Below are 20,420 nucleotides of genomic sequence, written 5' to 3'. Positions count from 1 at the left end.
ATAAATATAAAATAAACTTTCATAATTTTAATCATATATTTATATATTAAAATATTTATATATATACATTTTTGGACATATGACAGCCCAACACAAATTTTTTTTTTTTTAGGGAATTTTAATTTCCTATTGTTTTCGCTTTTCTTCTGGACCCCATCAACCATAGTAGACACCCCCCCTAAAAAATTTCCTAAGTCCTTAAATCTCAACCATGGTAGACACCCCCCCAAAAAATTTTCTAAGTCCCTTAATCTTAACCAATACAATATATATAGGAAATATAAAGAAAAATATAGAAAAGTCACTGAATATAAAGAAAAAAAAGCTAAATATGGGAAAATATCAGTAAATATAAAGAAAAATATAGAAAAGTGACTGAATATAAAGAAAGAAACGATAAATATGGGAAAATATCAGTAAATATAAAAGAGAATATAGGAAAATATCAAAGAAAAATCGGTAAATATAAAGGAAAATATAAAAAAGTGACTGAATATAAAGAAAAAAACGATAAATAAGGGAACATATCAATTATGCCCCCCCCCCCCTTAAAAAATTTCTAAGTCCCTTAATTAATCTAAATAAGATGAATATGGAAAATGAAGAAAAATATAGAAAAATAAAGAATATATAAACGAATAAACGAAAATATAGAAAAATTACTGAATATAAAGAAAAATACGATAATTATAGGAAAATATTAGAAAAATATGAGTAAACAAAAAAGAAAAGTATAGCAAAATATCATGGAAAGATCATATTTTTCAACAAGATTTTTCAACAAAAAGATTTAAAAAAAATTTAATAACATGATAAATTATTAAATATTCAATTTAAACAAAATATATACGATCACTGGAGGATTATTGAAAAAAATTAATGAACAATACCCATCAATAAATAATAAAGAAATAATCATAACAGTAGAAGCTAATATAAAATTCGATGACGATAAGGAAAATGAAAATTACCAAAAATTAATTTCGAGATTAAAAAAATACAAGAAATTGTACATCTACCAATTAATTCATTTGCAGGCAAAATAATTTCAGCGAAAAAAAAAAAAAAAAAAAAGAAAACTATTCAATAATAATAATGACATTATTTAGATATCATCGCAATCATAATAGCAATAAATAAAGTGGAATTTATATATGCAATGTCAGGACGGTTCTTAAAATAAAGAACAATAACATTAGCAGACGACAGTGATTATGAAGTAAAATAAAATTTAAATGAAAAAAAGTTTGATTAAACTAAACAAAGATAATAAATTTACCAAAGGAAATATATTTTAGATTGAACTAAATTTATGGAATGAAGAGGCAGAAAATTTCTAGGGAAAAAAGGGTGATGTGATAGCATTAAAGGAATTGAAAATAAATAAATATAAAAAAATTAAAAATATAACGACGACTTCAGCAACAACTAAAACGTTAAATCCTGATTCAACTAAGAGAAAAAAGTAAATAAAATAAATACAATCGAACTCGACAATTTTGTAATAAATATTTAACATTGACAGGCTAAAATCATAGTACAACAAAATGAATAAAAACGGAGAGTTTATAAGGTTAGAAGAAAGCGATTCTGGACATAGAGATGACCCATTAGAAGGAACAAGCAAAATGAATGAAAATTAAATAAATTTTAGTTGTAACAATAATCATTGTAACGATAGAGAATGAAATAAATTTGTAGTCACGAATTTTAATATATATTGAAGAAGAAATTAAAATTCCCCCCGCAGGGAAGGCACAGTTGCTTCAGTTATTTATATATATTATGTGAAAAGTTACCATAAAATATATATATTGTCCATATGGCAGTGCTCTATGCATACCTCCATATAAAAACCGAAATCAAAAAATTAATGGTTTACTGCGTTTCATTTAAAACCTATGTTAAATAGGCCCCTTTTTGTTGTTGAAACATACATGAATCTATCACGCTACTAAATACTTAAACAAAAAAATATATGAACAATATTATTTATTAATTTTATTAACAATTAAATATAAATTTATAAATTTTTTAATTATTTTATTAACAATAAATGACAAAAATTAACAATTTATTAAATATTAAAATTTTTTATAAAATTTTACCGTTACCCCGTAGGGAATAACAAAATACGAGGATTTTAAAAAAAAATGTTAAATACCAAGTTGATTGAATTAAATTAGTCCTAATAAATTATATTATTATTTTTCAAGTTAAATATTCTTCTTTTCTTTTCTTATTTCATAGACTAATTTAATTAAATCAACCTGGTACGTAACAAAATTGGTGTCAGAAGTGGGATCTTGTAATGTGTAGGGTAGATTCTTAAACTCAGTGCAAAAACAAATATTTTTTTTTTTTGGGTAGTAATATTTTCAGTACATTATACACACATATTATACACATATTCATATATATATTATTTTCTATTTTATTAAATTTTGATTCTGTCGCGAGAGTCACAAATAAAGTTAAAATTAATAATTTTTTTTTATGAACAAAATGTACCTTTTATATTTTAAATTTTATGTGAACAAACAAACTTAAAAATTTATATAAATTAATCTTATTTTTATTGCGCTAAATTTTGTATGAAGATAAATTCTTAAAATAATTTTTTTTTGTGTGTGTTTAAAATTTAAAAATTTTTTCCGTGTTAATTAATTTGTCCATCGGAGAAATACTTAGCGAAAATGTCATTACCTAGGTCGGGGGCCGGATCGCGCTTCACTCCTATATATGAGGAGGTAGACTTGCACGCTGAAGCAATGCGGGGGAGAAAAATTGACGGGGAAAACTTAAAAATTTTACTTACCGAAATACGATCATGCGCTAACGAATTTTTAGGAATAATTCCTGTCTTAGAAATATTTGATGTGGAAAAAAATGTGGAAGGGATTGAATATGCAAATGCTAAAGAAACCATTGAAAAACTAAAACAACATGCCGATTTGGGGGATAATATAATTAGTACGGTTGATAAAATAAAAATCGCGACAGACCTCGTTATTACTGATAATGAACAAATGTCAAACGAAATTTTAAATCTAACAAAACGTTTAAGTGGTGAAAAAAAAAGAGTGAATGGTTTGAATCAAACAAAATTTTAAAACATAGAAATAATACGTTGAACGAGGGATTCTTGCATGTAAATAAAAATCTTGAGAAAGTAAATCAGGAAAAGAATGAATGTCGTCAGCAATCTGAGAGAATGATGAATGACCGTGACACATATAATGTTATTATGTCAAACGAGAGAGAGAATGCTTTGACTGAGACGATTACTCAGATACAACGCGAGAATGAGACCTTGAAAAAAGAATTGCAAATAAAAAATGATTGTATAATCTCATTTACTAAATATTTTAACCAACAAAGTAAAGATAGCTTCAATCAAAATTTTTTAATTGATAACAACGAAACACAAGTAAATTCAACTTTCAAATTAGAACATTCGAGCCCACCCTTAAATGTACCATTGTATTCTGAAATAAGTCACAACAAAAACGGGGTAAAAATTTCTGAGCCGGTCGAAAACGTTACCGTCGGTAAATGTTCTTTACGAGATGCTCTTGATCTAATACCGAAATATGACGGGAAAACAAATTCCATTCGCGGATTTATTGGTAGTTGTCGGTCAGCTCTGAAACTCCTTGATCCGCAATGGACACAAGCTTTTATGTTATCCATTAAAAATAAAATCACAGGCCCCATAGGTCAAGACTTACCAGTAGCATATATATCACGTGTGTTACAGACCACGGAAAAAAATTACAGTACTACCGAAAAAGAAATGCTGGCGATCGTTTACGCGGTAAACCAATTTAGACCCTATTTGTACGGAAAAAAATTTACTTTGGTAACGGACCACAGACCGTTAGTTTGGCTAAATTCTATGAAAAACCCACAATCGAGATGCGTCCGTTGGCGATTTAACATACAAGACTACGATTATGACATTGTGTATAAGCAAGGGCGGGTGAATGCGAACGCGGACGCGCTGTCAAAAAATTTCCCACCAGAACATACGAGTATGAGTGAAGAGAGACTGATGTGTATTCAACAGCTGTTCGTATTGACGGAGGGGAAAGGTAAATCGCGCATCAAGGCCGGTACTAAAAACAAAAGACTCAAATGCACGTCATCTGACGACACTGACACAGTTAGACTGAAACGCAAATACAAAAAACAAGAGCACAGATCTATCTGACACTCCAGTGACAGTGGGTATTAAAAATATTAAAAGGCCACAGCTGATGGTCGACGCTGACGACATTACTAAACTTCCGTGGTATACTAAGTATAAAGACCGTAAAAACAATGTAGCTGAATCAACAAAAAGAATTATCAAACCCGATTTTGATTTTGAGGAATTAATTGACCACGATAATATTACTATTAGAAGTGAAGACAAAAATAAAATTACTACCAATAAAAATAAAAATAATAATAAACCTAAAATTTTGACTGATGAAATTTTAAAAAACAAATTTAAATTACAAAATCAAAACAAGGTTGATAATCTTTTTGGCGGATTTACTGACCCTCAACCATCTACTTCTAAAGACTTTGCCGAATTTCCCGCGTTAACCGATAATGATAACCAAAATGACTTACAATACGATAAAAATAACACAGCTGACAAAAATCTAAAACTTACATCGGAGGACCTTGATAAAAATTTTCCTAAAAATAATAGTAAAATTGACATGAGTAATATTATCACTGATGACGAAAGTGAAAATAATGAAAAAATTAATGAGAATAAATGTTATGAAATAGAGAATAATGAAAATAGTAATTTAAGTCATATTGAAAATGATAATGAATTAATTAATGAAGAATATTTTAATAATAATGATTTTGATATTGATGAAAATTATAATAATGAGGATTCAAATGTTAACTCGGAGAAAAGTATGGAGGATGAGAGTTATGACGGAGAAGATGAAGAAGATATGTTGATTAATAACAATTCACGAAATAATAAAAATAATGTGGTGGAAGATGATAGTGAAAATGATTCTACTATTAATATGAATGAATGGTTGTATGATGAAGACGACAATAATATTGAAAGTAATGAAATAAATAATGATGATAATATCAATGATTTGGATAACAGAATAAGAAAAATTCCTAATACTATAAAAATAAATAATAATACTGTCGAGTCTAGAGATAATTTATTAAATTCGACCGGGGCCATGGTAATTTTTACTACCATTTCAGGGGAACCCACTGATAATGGGGCGAAAGAAATTGTGGAATTAATTAAAATACCGGAAGACATGACAATCTATAGATCGAGTCGGGTTAAGTACAAGTCGCGGACTTGCTTAGTAATCCCTATAAAATATCGTTCGAATGACCAGGTGACAGAAGAAGACGTGACTGAAAGTATTGCCAATTTATTTAATGTAATTATGGGTTTAGATATTAAAATTTTTTGTATTGCAAAAACTCCTAAACTAGACGAAATACCGTGGGAATTTATTCAACAATTATTAATTAATACTTTCATGGGGACAGACATCAAAATAATTATATGTAATTTACAAGTAAAAATTCCAGACGTAGAAATACGTATGGCCTTGATAGAAGAATATCATGGGTCATCAGCTGGTGGACATAAAGGTATGACAAAAACATATGACAGATTAAGACAAGACTTTTTTTGGACGGGAATGAAAAGGGATGTTGTTGATTTTATTCAGAAATGTAGAAAATGCCAATTAAATAAATTAGTCCGGATTAGAACTCGTCAGCCAATGCATATTACGGATACACCTACCTACGCGTTCGAAAAACTGGCTATGGATATGGTTGGACCGTTACGAAAAACAAAAAAAGGACATACTCATATACTAACTATGCAATGTCAATTAACAAAATATTTATTGGCTGTACCATTAATAAAAACTGACGCGACTCACGTAGCTCACGCATTCGTTAGACGGTTTATTTGTGTGTTTGGCCCACCATTAACTATGCTAACCGATCAGGGAACGAATTTTATGTCCTCCCTTTTTAAAAAAGTAGCCAAAATATTTAAAATTACAATTTACCGTACCACAGCATATAGACCACAAAGTAATGGGCCCCTTGAAAGGTCACATCATTAAATAAAAGAATATTTACGGAATCACGTGGAAAAAAATAAAGATTGGGATGTGTGGTGTGAACTAGCAATATTTACATATAATACTAGTAGACACGCAGCAACCGGATTTACGCCAGTAGAGTATAGGGAGAGATAGCGGGCAGCGTGCTGTTAAATGGTATACGATCCACGAAAAAACCGGTTTTGGGAGTCGTTTTTTTACCTGCCCCCTTTCCCTCTGTGCCGCTTGCTCGCGTTCACCCCTCGAGCACCTACAAACTCCGCGGGGTCCATACGCGACTACCCTGATAAAGTACCCTCAAAAAACTACCCTTAAAAAACTACCCTTATTATTTTATTTATTATTATTATTATTATTATTATTATTTATTTTTATTATTATTATTATTATTTATTATTATTATTATTATTATTTATTATTATTATTATAATTATTTTTTTATTACATATATATTTTTTTATTATTTATTTATTGTTATTATTATTTATATATGTACGTATGTATATATATGAATAATAATATTATTTTTTTTTTTAAATATTATTTTGTGATGTGTGCGCGCGCATAGGTGCAAGCAGACTACAAGCAAAAGTGTCAGCAGAAGTGTGAATGGAAAATGTGTGTGAGCCAAACAAGTGTTAGTGTAGGGCGGGTCTTGTTTTGGTAGTGTAAAATGTTTATAGCGCTGCAGCGGCAGCAAAAGTCCCAGCAAAAGTTTGAATGGAAAATGTGTGTGAGCCAAATAAGTGTTAGTGTAGGGCGGCCATGTTTGTAGTGCTAGTGTTCAAGTCAGGATTCGTGTTTTTTTTTTTAGGAACGTAACAACTTTTCAATGCTCAATATTGTCATGAATAAAAATGTTAAAAATTTTTTTTTACTTTTATATTATTCTTTGATGTTTAAACTAACAATCGGAATTGACGCAGATAATTTTAAATTAATTTATAACGAGCATTTAAAGTGTACGAGTCAGACCCGTGTATTATCATACAGGGACATAGCAACTTTTTCAATTGTCAATATTGTCATGAATAAAAATGTTAAAAATTTTTTTTTACTTTTATATTATTCTTTGATGTTTAAACTAACAATCGGAATTGACGCAGATAATTTTTCAAATAAATAAAAAGTTATATTAATATTTCAAGCGTAGGGTCTAGCGTTCGAGTCAGCCCAGGTGTAATTTTTTTTTTTATTTTATTTTTAATTTTTTTTTTTTATATTATTACATTTATTATTTTATTATTCAATTTTTAACCAAAATTTCAAGTATGACTCATTTGTATGCAGCTGGGAAATATAGGTTAAATAATTAAGACATTTTATTTATTTTTAAAATTTATTTGATCTACTTTTGACACATGTTTAATTATGATATTATTGGTTGAATGACACCAGGTATATGAACTCGACATATAATACATTTATCAATTGCTGGAGCACATTTGACACATGTAACCATATGTAAACAAGGAAGAAAAATAACAGACAATGGTTCATTATAACAAATTTTACAAACAAATGTATCATCTTCTTTTTTACTTTTTTTATCTTTTTTTATTTTGTCTTTCTTTTTCTTAATTTTTTTTTCTTCTGTACTTTCTTCACTTTTTTCAAAATTGTATTGCAATGAATATCGTTCGACAAAATCATTTCCTTTTATTAGTCGGAGAAAATAACATTCCGGAAAATATCTAGCATGTTCTTCCCATGGATCTTCATTATTTTTCCAATCTTTAATTCCATTTCCACAATGATGACATATTACATAATCTCCTATAGACGAATAAAAAAATCCAGCCTCAGCCATGGATTCTTTTGTCTGAAAATATATTTCGGCCAATAATAAAATGTATTTAATCGTGATTCATATGAGACCAGATCTTTTCCGCTGGAGGTGTAGTAGATATTCCAACACAATGTTCTTCAATTGGAGGATTAGAATATTCTTCCATTTCAAGATCAATATAAAATTCAGCATAAAATGTACGGTCTTCTTCTCTTGAAGTAGATGGAACACGATACGAAGCACGAAAATCTGTAGGTATACAATGTGGATCACCTTCCATAGGTATAAGTTGTGGGCTTACTCCTCTAGGAACATTACCACAAGCTATATTTCTAATAAAACGACAGCTTGCCTTAGCACGTTGATGATCTAGCCATGGATTGTCACCTCGACTCCATTCGTCAATTTCAACACAACACTCAAAACATTTCAACTTAGATCCATAACCAGTATAATAAAATCCAGCAGCAGAAAATCTTACAGGATCACAAATATCTGCTATCGGTGATAGCTCTATACTTTTTTGTCTAGTTTCTTCTACTCGATAAATATATTTATTATATCTACGTTTTCTATCCTCTACTGAAGACTTCATTTTAAAACTAGTTGTCGTAAGAGACGACGTGGGTACATTTTTTGATAATATGGGAGGGGAGTTTTCACCTGAACCAATGGATGCAATTCCCAATTTATAAACTACTTATTTTTCAATAAAAATTCCACACATGTTTTTTTATTAATTAATTTATTTAATTTCGATTACAAATAGATGATTGTATTTTAGATCCACTACCAGTAAGGAAATGAAATTTTTTCTTATGTTTATAATTCTTACGTCTACTAACAATTTTTTTAAACATTCTTAAAATATATCGGTCGTTCCGTTCAACATCATTCGTAAATAATCGGAGAAATCCGTCGAGCCTCCCACCATTCGCGAAATAATGAAGAGCAACAATGCACCAATGACCGCAACAATTACTCGTAACACTTTGCAGCTGTATATTGTTGTACTCGTGGATGACACAATTTCTTTTGAGAGCGTAAAGGAAACGGGGATCTCTCGGAGGTCGTCGAAGCTGTCGAAGAAGAGTCCATGGCCCAAATTATTGACGTAAAACACACCCAATGAGATCCTGGTTGATTATGATTATCAAGATTAACAATAATTCCAAAACGTTTCGGCCATATATGAGGTAATCGGTCACTAGCGCATACTCCTGCACGTGTCAAATCCGTAAGTGGTGGTAATGCGTCAACCAATTGGATAGTATTCTTCGTCTCACTCAAATTTTTAAATTTAATAAAACGTTTTGTTGAGTACAAGTATAATTAGGATAATTTACTCCGTGAAATAAACAATAATGTTCGTCTGCTGGTAATAAACCAAATCGTGGTGATATATTTTCTAAATTAATAATACAATGTTCTCGCAAATATTGTTGTAAAAACATACGTTTCTCTTCACCTCTCACATAAATATTTTTACCAAGTTCTCCAATTTTTCAATTAATGATTGTAGATTTTTGTAAGGTACTTCAGATGCGTCCCAATCAATTTTATGATAATTTTTTGTTAACCAATTGTTTTGTCGACGAGCTCCTTTTTCAAGTTTCGAGTACTTAAAAGGTGGTCCAATTATCCAATGACTAATAAATTTATCGTGTAATGTCAAGACAGAAATTTCTTTCGGGTAGTATTCATTGCGAGATCAACTAGACACTGAATATCAATGATTAAAACTTCCGACATATTTATGACTGAATAACATAAACTAAAGTAGCTCTATATATACGTATACCCCTTCTTAATTACTATAATCTAATAGTACCTGACGTGTACTATCAATTTCTATAATATTATCAAACTCGGCATATACTATACAATTTATTGTTTGAGCAAGTGCAACACCGAATCTTATCTCAATTCTGAGACTTCCATTTTTTATTAAATTCCAGTACATGCTATCATTAGCAGAGGTCAGGTGTTAAGTCAAATGCAAATAAAGTATAGCCCTTCGTAAAACTAGAACGAGAAATTTTCATTCCATGATCAGCAAAATGTATTCCAGTTCCAGAAAATAATGTCTGATAGGCTTCAGCATCATGAATATTATTACTAAAACTGGGAGATAATGCTTTACCACCAACTTGGTTTCCATCGACATATAAGGCCAAAAAATTTAAATTAAAATGTTGAAAATTAAATGGATTAAATTTTCTATGACCATTAAATGCTCTATTATCAACTAAACCAACAACAATTCTTTTAGGTAAACTTCCTAGTATAATATTGTCAAGTGTATTTGATAATATACCCTGAGCTAAAATAAAACTCTTTACTTCTACTCTAGTCAAAGGATATTTTGCAGTCGTTTTGGCCAATGCTTTTGAATGTGCTACAAGTACACTTGGATTGAGCTTAGCACGACGTATGATGAGTGTTGCTTCTAAAATATTTACTTTATAATTTCCATCCTCTGTGTTGTCCATTAAACAAAATTCATTCTTTGATCGTGTTAAAGTTATTTTCATCTCAACACCATTCAATAAAAATTTATTTTGATTAAAAACATCAACATGTAAATGCCCAAGCATCTCAAATTGATTGCCATTAGTCATAAAAAGTGATCGATCTTGCAATCCTTTATTTTGTGCTCCAGCAGCAGCTCCTACTGGTGCTTCCATAAAACCTGGAGTATCTAGAAACCATAGTCCCAATTGTAAATGGCTGTTTGATGCATCTGATCCATAGTTTAATAATGTTTCAATATATGCACGGTATGGATATGAAGAATTAGATCCAGAGACTGACTTTTGATTAAATAAAACATCACATTGACTAATCATTGTATGTAAAAAATTATTTGTTACACCCACAGCATCAGCGGCAACAGCAGTTCCATCTTCTTTTGTAATTTTACATCTTATCTTTAACATCGTATGTGCCAGGTCAATATATTCTTCTCTATTAGCTGGAATATGAAATTCAATTGGTGAATCCTCTGTGAGCGTTGTGACTGGATTGTAATAAACCCAGTGAGACTCTTCAACAGTAGTCTGAGTAGGTGGTATTGTAAATAAATCAATTCAGATTTACTACACTCACAAGAATGGCTATGAAGAAATGACATTATGACGAGAAAATATCAATTGACTTTTTCTTTTTTCTTACAACTTTTTTAATTTTTTTCCCACCATCTTTTTGAATTTTTTTCTTTTTTTTTACAACTCTTTTTTTTCTTTTTTGACAATGCGACCTTTTTGATTTTTTTTCTCTTGGAACGTTGTCTTCGAGTTATACGTTTCTGACTGGTTATTGTCTTTTGTCGTTTACTTTTATAGCCAACTCCACCTCCACTTAAAAATATATCTAGTTTATCCATAGCTTTTCTTTTTAATTTATTACCAGATTGTGTCAAATGATTATCAAGAGAATCTCTTAAATTGCTCTGACGAGTGATGACATCACCCAAAACATTCATTCAACTGATAATAATTCTTTTCCCAACTGGTTTCAATGCACTTCCAATTAGTGGTAATATTCCTCTACAGAGACCACCAAGAAACCCTCCTATCCCTTGACCACGTTGATTTAAATGTACTTGATGGATCAGTGCCCCACCACCAACTTGATTTTCATAATATTGAATATACATTTTAATTATTTTTTAAAATGAAGTGTCACGAATAATGGATCTCGGTACTTCGTTCAGTTACGTATTGCTCTATCTTTTATATCTATTGTAATAGTATCAAATGAGTGACGTAATAAGGAAAAATAATATAGTTGAAATTTTTTCAATTAACGACGAGCCGTATTGATAATTACTAGAGTCAAAAAGGCACAACTCAGAAGATACTTGCTTATTAGATTCACCAATAATATGAGGAAGAAACAATATCACAATGTACATATATAAAGCTGACGGAAACCCACGTAATATATGCTTGCTGAGTGCATTTGCTTTTTAAAATGTGTTGAATTTCAGTAAAACAAGACCCTCAGCGGTATATAAATCCAAGAATATTTGCAATTTTCTGGTTAATTTTTATTTTATGTTTTTGCAATCTTTTCCACTACATTTTTATTATAGTAACAAAACGTGTCCGAGTATTATATACTAATTCAAAATGTTGTATAAAATTTTTATCTTCATTAAATGACCATATGACACTATCTGTATTTGGATATACACCACTTTCGATATTTACGTTAAAATTATTATTACCAAGATCAATATTAATTATTCCTTCACTTTTATTTATATGTAAAAAAGCATTTGGAAACGCTATTTCACTCAATCCAACTGACCAGCTTCCTTCAAGATTAAATGCACGATGTAATTGTGTTGTAAATGCAGCTGTTGTATTATTCGGATAATATTGATTATTTTTATTACTAACAAGTGTAATATAAAAATCTTTATTGAACATGATCTTTTAAATTACTTGCTGGTACCCATTCATCAAAATCACTAGAATAATTTTCCATCTAACAAGATATTCTTTTTCTGTCCTTTTCCCCGTGTGTCAAAATTTTTCAACATCAAAATATTCTTCATTTATATTTTGATTTACTTTACTTATTTCTTGTTCATAAAAATAACCTGAAATATCTTCACCTTTTAAATCTTTAATTTCATAAATAGGTAAAGATTGTCGAATATAAACTTTTGATATTATAAATAATTCTTTTGACCAAGATCCAGCATAACCTTTACTGAAAGATTGCTTTTCATTACTGATTCTAACATAGTCACCAACATGGTATTTATTATTTTTTTTTGTCGCATTTGTATATTGTTTTTCTATATTTTCACGTGCCTTTTGAGCATTGTATATAGTAACAGCGGCTGGGGTCATTTTTGTTGATGAATGTATTGCATTATTATACGCTTGTACAATTTTAGGTAAGACTTCAATATAACGATGAGTTTTTTTATACGTGAAATAACGATAAATTCTTTCTTTAAGTGTGCGATTTACTCGTTCAACTATAGCTGCTTTGATATCCGGATTACGTGCTACACGAAAATGAATTTTGACTTGGTCCAATAATTTTTGTACATTTTTATTTAAAAATTCTTTACCTTTGTCTGATTGTAAAACTACTGGTCGACGTCCACTAGTTAAAAAAATTTTTTCAAGTGCTTGACATACAGTATTTCCTGATTTATTAATAAGAGGTTCAACCCAAAGATATTTACTAAGTACATCTATGACAACTAATAAAAATTTATTACCATCATTATAACTTTGTAATGAGGTCAAGTCAGCTAAATCCATTTCCCATAAATCATCTACATTTTTTGTAATGTAATGTAAACGAGAAAATTTTCTCCGGACTGGTTTATGAAGTGTATAAGTATTTTGCGAATCTAACCAATCTTAAATTTCTTTTTTGGACTTTGGGTATTTTTTAAATATATTTCGTGCACCCGAGAATGATAGGGGATTTTTGGGGTTGTAATAAATGTTTGGTAAATTTATTTTTTTATGCTTAACCATTGTGATGACCTTGTTGATGGTCGCAAAATTGATGTAGCTGGTTTTACAGTTTTTTGTGGAGGTTTTTTAACTTTACGTACAGTAGATATTTCTTCATCAGAAAAAGACAATTCTCTTCTGCTCAATCTTCTTTTATTAATTGGTGGTGGTCTTAAATTTGGTGTAATTACTTCTTCTTCAGCATCATCGTTGTCGCTTTGTTCCCAGAAACTAATATTACTAACAAAATCTCTAGGCGCATGAATATCTTTTAAAAATCGTGCAAACTGATCATGGCCGATTGCTTTAATATTTTTACGATGACGTAACGCATCATTAATTAAATCAATAATACTAGAACCATGAATAGTTTTTCCGTCTATACTAACCAAGCCTTTATCATTCCATTTTAATCGATTTCCGTTATCTGCTCTGGTTATATGATTTATTAAACCTTGTGCTTTTTTTTGAAAAATTTTAGGAACTGCTTTTATAATCAAGTCTTCCGGATATTTTGTATCATTATCATTACTTAAATTTCTGTAGTCAATATTATTGTTATTATTATTATTGAAAAATAAAAATCGTCTCAAAACTTCTTTATATTCATTCCACTTTTCTCCGTCATTTTTATTTGAATTTAAAATATTATGGAGTTGATTATCAAGGCGTGACGTCACATCTCCAGGTGTTTGAACAGTACCTACGTCATTGTTTGTATTTAATTTATTAACCGAGTCTTCAGGAATTAAAACCATTTTTCTTACATGTTCCATTATTTAAAATATTTTGTAATTACAGCTGTAATTATTGGAGTAAGTAATAAAGGTAACAAGGAGCCACCACCTGATTGATTAATTAAAATTTTTTTTTTTGTTTTTATATTTCCTGGAGAGGCCAGAGAACGTAGTATTGATTTATGTTTTTTTAATTTTTTTTTTTCTGTTTTTTTAATACTTATTGTACCTTTCAAAATATTTAATGAACATTCACCAATACAGCGAATAAGATTTTTGTCACTATGCTTTAAAATTGCTTGACGTTGTTTTGGATTAGCATATACTAATGCTTGTAGTAGAACACTATGTTTTTTATTAAACGGATTACACGTACCGACTGCCATTATATTCGTACAACTGGTATGTTATTAGATGACGTTATTGTATTTATATCTTTTCGTGGAATGTAAACAAAATTATGTGTATCACTTGGAAAAACACATGTACGTACACGGAGATTTTCTGGGGTACTCTGTTTCAAATCAAGTAAAATATATCCATGAGGTACAGAGGTCGCTTCAAAATAAGCCTCTTGAAGAAAACGCGGATTCTCAGGGTATATTTGTCGTGCTAAAAAAAATACTTGTGAACGATCTCGAGGATTTTTAAATAAAACAATATAATGTGTATTTAAACTTATATCACGAAAGCCACGATGGAAAAGATTTTGCGATAATAATATAACTGATAATCCAAGATGATGACTTCCCTTTGTAAAAAGATCCATAATAACACTGGAAGAGCCGGACTCTCTCATGAGATCATCGATAATAACTAATTTTTTTTTTTTATCATTAAACTCTTTTAATTTTGGTAGACCTTCAACAAATTCAACTGAAGAAAATTGTTTAAAACTGTCTTGCCATTGCCCATAAAAAAAATAAACTTTATCAAATTTTACATCGGTGATATTTTCATTTAAAAATTTTTTTAACCAAGTAGTCTTACCACAGCCTGATGCTCCAGCAAGAAGCATAGTAAACGGGAATTGACACACTAGAGACATTTTAACAACTGAGAAAAAATAAATAAATAATCGAGTTATATAGAAATCTGAAAAATAAAATGGTTGGTAAAATAATTTTTTATTACAAAACAATTTTTTTATTTTCGACAAAACAAATATTTTTTTGACAGTAAATTTTTATTCATAGGACAAATTTTTTTTTTTAATTTTAATTTTTATTTATCTTTATTAAAAAATTTTTTTATTTATGAAACAAAATTTTTATTTTTGACAATACAAATATTTTTTGACAATAAATTTTTATTTATTACACAAAATTTTTTATTACATTTTTAAGAAATTTTTTTTATTACACACGTTGTCTTTTATACCCCAGAGGATATGTAATATTCTCGTAGTGATTACGCTTAGGTCCTGTAACAGAAATCATTTTTTTATCAATAGTAGAGTACACTTGTAGATCTCTTGTTCTACGGATAGAATTATATTCAATTTTAAAAGGATCTATTTCACGCTTAATTAATGATTTAACAGTATTAAAATTTATAAATTTTTGTGCTTCCAAGTCAAGCCGCACACCTTTCAATTTACAGACTTCTACTTGACCACCATCAGGTTTTTGTACAATAAAAGAATAAAATTTTGGCCCACCCGATATAAAAGATTTTATATATGAACCTTCTCCATACTCTTCTAGCTCATCAGTTAAATCTCCCAATTTACTCCCTGTAATTAATTTATCATTTTCATTTTTACATATTCTTATAATAGAGTCAGTATCTACATATAAAATTTGTTTACTATTTTCATGAATACAAGAATATAATTTTTCCCGAGCATACGCTGTCGTAAAAGCCGCCAATACAACGTTAGTTGTTTTTGTTAAAGGTTCTTCTTCATTAATTAATTTCCACGAAATTAAGACAGTTTCTTGATTTATTGGTTCGATAAATTGAATTAAATTTTTTTCGTTATCTACTATCTCATAAAATTCTTGTAAATCACTGCAAATTGTTTTACGCCATAAAGAACTTCTTTGTCCTAATTTACCATATAACGAATTGAGCATATTTTTACTCAATGTACGGAGACCTGGATTAAAATCTATTTTTTCTTTATCAAGTTTAATATTTTCAGCTTGAAAATATTCCTCGATATATTGATCTTTATCAGATTCAGTTTTGACCCAAGATGGGTACCCACTGGCTTCTTGTTTTATTTTAAGAAAAGTATTTATATATCCTGTAAATAAACCGACTTCATTAGTTTCTTTATTATTCATCGACATTCTATCGTAATGCCAAACTTCATATATTTTTTCTATGACATATCCTTTTGTTAAAGCAAGTTTTAGTTCTGACGACACCCAAGTACCGATTAAACTTCTCTCATCATTATTATGATTACAAAAACCTGGCTCCATTGTATCAACACATGTACGACAGAGTGGAAAATAAAGTTTTTTATTTTTTGAACGTACAGGCAAAACAGGCATGTGTAAATCAGACGGTGCAAGTACACGACATTTTATTAATCCATCAATTTTTGATATATCATTATTTGGAAATTTTTTCTCGATATCGCGACCAGCATATACTTTAGGATGAGCTAATGGAAATGCAGATTGCTTAAGGACACTCGGATACAGGCTTGTGAAATCTACATACTGTATAGTTTCCCCGGGTTGTACTGTATATGACTCGACGAAATTCTCCGTCCTACCACCAAAATAAGCATCACGTGGGTTCAATGCTGTGTAATAATTTGCATCAATAGAATCAACAAATTTTTTTACTTGAGGTACATCTTTTAACAATTTTTTAAATTCACATCCCCATTTTTCAATAACATCATAACCTTGATCTTCTAAATACTTTGTAATATTTTGCGTGCGTTCATAACGTTCATTCAAAGTTGTACCATCTTTTTGTACATGATCACGATTAAACATAAAACACTCAATACATCCATGCCACCAACAACCATGATACTGAAAAATGTTTTTTCGTCTTTCATTTATACCATCAACTCTAATTTTTTTTGGACCTATTTTGACTTCATGAGAGTTACCAGCATGTTGAATATTACTTGCTGTTGAATATGCTAACCATTCCAGCCACTGAAGAGCTTCTTTTGACTGATTGTCGCTTAATCTATAACCAGACCTGGGAACGATTCCGATTTTTTCTTTAGTAAGATAATTACGTTGAAAAACACGCATACATAATGAAGCACAAGTCAAAGCTTCACGGAATGGATTAACATTAGTAATTTTTAAAGTTAAATTTATAAATTTTAAACATGCCATACGTAAAACAATTACATCTAGAGTACAATAAAGTTTCAGTTCCTTTCTAAAATCAAATAATTCTCCAGAGTCTACTCTTTCTTTATACCACTTATCAAATTTGTCAGCTTCTTTTTATTTTTCGCACGCACACCATACATTTCTGGTGGTGGTACCTCACCGATATAATTTTGATTTTATTTAAAAAATGTGGAAAATAACCTTTTGAAATTTTTTCATCAAGACCAAACATACGAGGTAAAGCACTCAAAGGTGCTTGAAAAAAATTGAGTGAATCTATACATTTAATATTTTCAAACGACAAAACATTAATACTTGTACCAGTAATTATAGTACTAATTTTTCCTCCTAATTTACGATTAATTAATTCTTTTAAAAGCCACTGACCATCATAATTTTTGATTATGAGCTAATACAATAATTTCACTATATTTATTTTTATTCCAAATAAAAAATCAACAAATTTTTTTACAGTGTCTTTCCCTTCAGCAATAAATTCGCGAGTAGTACATGAATCACATTTATTCTCGATCGGTATACTAGGCTCATCCAAATCACTCGTATCATTCATACATTTATCGCACACAAGGTGAACTACTACATAATTAACCTCATGAATTTTATAAATTTTATTATCATTATTAACTGTTTTAGATTGCATTGTCTCAAAATCATAAAAAACATAAGCACAAAGATCTTCTTTTTTTTTATAATTCATTTTACTTTTAAAATAACATAAATGTGATGGCGGTTGAAGCTCTTCACATGCAGAACAATAATAATATCCACATAAATGACGCGTATTTAAGTGAACTTTTCTAAAACATTTTTTACACTTTTTTATTGCCTCACACACTGAATGCTTTGAATTATAAGATTGAGCTGTCCTATGTTTGTCTAAACACTGTTGTCCATAAAAAGCCCGATCACAATCACGACACTCAACTAATTCTACATTTATCTCACACAAATTATTTAAACATCGGTCACAACGACCAGGACATGACAAATGCGTTTCAGGTGATGAATATCTTTTATCACAAATTAAACAATATTTTTTTGTACCATGCATAAAAGTTATTATATTATTTATTGGTTCATAATGATGACTATTTTCATAATATGCAATTGGTATATAATTTTGTTCTTCACGAATAAAACCCTCAACTAAATCTGTACCATCAAATATTAATTCATGTCCATTCATATTATTAGAAACATATTTATATATTTTTAAAACGCGTTTAATCGGACATGTTGCTAAATACATCTGAAATTGTCTCACCACTCTAACCCACATCCCTCAGGTGGAATAACAACACCAGATTTATTTATAAATTCAAGAGTCAATGTTTTTTGTAATTCATATCGAGCGTCACGAACTGCTTTTAATCTAGCCACGTCAAGTTTATTTGTCTCTAATTCAGATAATTTTACTACGATTGATCTTGGTAAACATAAATTATCTTTATTATTAATTATTAGTGTACCACGTCTCGATCTTTCACTTTTAGGCATTCCACATCCACCAAAAATTCGTTTTAAAATTATAACTTTTATATTAAATGCAGCCGTCGCATCTATACCGCCAGCACTTTGACATATACTACTTATTATTGTCCATAAACGATCAAAAGTAAACTCATTAATTGGTGTCAAATTTGTAAATGAATCACTAGTCATATTTTCTGATCGGAAATTAAAAATAATTCGGTCAGTGTTATTGCTAGACAAAGACATAACACGTTCATATACTTGTCGAAAAGCACTCTCAATAAACTCAACAAGCCCGCGATTATGAGGAACGTCTTTTATTTTGAATGTATACGTCGTACTTGTGAGTGAAAATTTAGGTATTTCTTCACGCGTTTCATCGAGTAATTCTATACAATCTTCACTTCCACCGTCTTGACATTCGTCTTCACTTGAACTATCCATGATTAATATTAAAAATTTACTAAATAAAAATGATAAATTTCCCGAATATATATGTACTCCCACCTAGCTTATATTTACATTGCATGCACTTGTTATATTAAAAATCTATTGAACTGACAAAAAAAAATTTAATCGAATAAAAAAAAAATAACATACCATATTTTTTCGTTCCGGCAAGCGTCACAGCCTTGTTTGTTTACGTTTATGTCTTACCCACAAACGTAACACCAACCTCGATGCATTGGGTTTCCTCAAAATCCGTGACGTCAGAGTCACTGCTTTCTGCTACACCGATGAATCCCTCCCGTGAAGAAACTCCCGTTCCCTCGGATGAATGACATTTCTTCGGGTTCGCTTTAACAATGAATGAATGAATGAATGAATGTTTGAGAAATAGGTCATCAGAAAAACGGTAAAAAATAAAATGCAAAATTATTGATTTAAAGAAAAAAAATTTAGATGAAAATTCAAAAACAAAAATGAAAAAAACTTTAAAAAAAAAAAAAAAAAAAAATTTTTAAAGAAAAAAAGAAAAATAAAAAAAAAAAAAAAATTTTTTTTTCAGAAAAAAAAAAGTTGACAAAAATTTTAAAACAAAAAGTAAAATTAAAAAAAAAAAATAATTTAAAAAACAAAAAGTAAAATTAAAAAAGAAATCATTTTAAAAACAAAAAGCAAAATTAAAAAATAATAATTTTCTAAAACAAAAAAAAAAAATTTGAAAAACAAAAAGCAAAATTAAAAAATAATAATTTTCTAAAAAAAAAAATTTAAAAAACAAAAAATAGAAATCATTTTAAGAACAAAAAGCAAAATTAAAAAATAATAATTTCCTAAAACACTTACATATCCAATTATCACTCGATGACGTAGAATCTGATCGTTCACGTTCTTTTTCTTTTTTCCATTCCTCAAGGTTTTTGAGACGATGGATACGCCAACGCTCCTGAACAACCATCCTTCTAATCATTTTTCTTCTTATAATCTTTGCTTTTTTTTGCTGAATACGTAATTGTCGCTCA

General features: G+C 29.5%; 2 protein-coding genes across 2 annotated transcripts; both read right to left on the bottom strand.

Moving 5' to 3' along the window:
• Positions 1-7,984: 7,984 nt before the first annotated feature.
• Positions 7,985-8,512, bottom strand: LOC122859910 (baculoviral IAP repeat-containing protein 2-like). Its single transcript, XM_044163594.1, has one exon. It carries the CDS (start codon positions 8,510-8,512, stop codon positions 7,985-7,987), a length of 528 nt encoding a protein of 175 aa, XP_044019529.1.
• Positions 8,513-15,501: 6,989 nt separating this feature from the next.
• LOC122859909 lies at positions 15,502-19,398 on the bottom strand. Its single transcript, XM_044163592.1, has 4 exons — positions 18,759-19,398; positions 16,983-17,477; positions 15,969-16,904; positions 15,502-15,878 (listed from the first exon to the last, which is right to left on the bottom strand). Exons 1-4 carry the CDS (start codon positions 19,396-19,398, stop codon positions 15,502-15,504), a joined length of 2,448 nt encoding a protein of 815 aa, XP_044019527.1.
• Between the last annotated feature and the right edge of the window lie 1,022 nt (positions 19,399-20,420).

Source organism: Aphidius gifuensis, linkage group LG6 (assembly GCF_014905175.1).
Source record: "Aphidius gifuensis isolate YNYX2018 linkage group LG6, ASM1490517v1, whole genome shotgun sequence".
NCBI lineage: Eukaryota > Metazoa > Arthropoda > Insecta > Hymenoptera > Braconidae > Aphidius > Aphidius gifuensis.
Note: the sequence above shows the minus strand (reverse complement) of the source record. Positions and strands in the feature narration are given on the sequence as shown.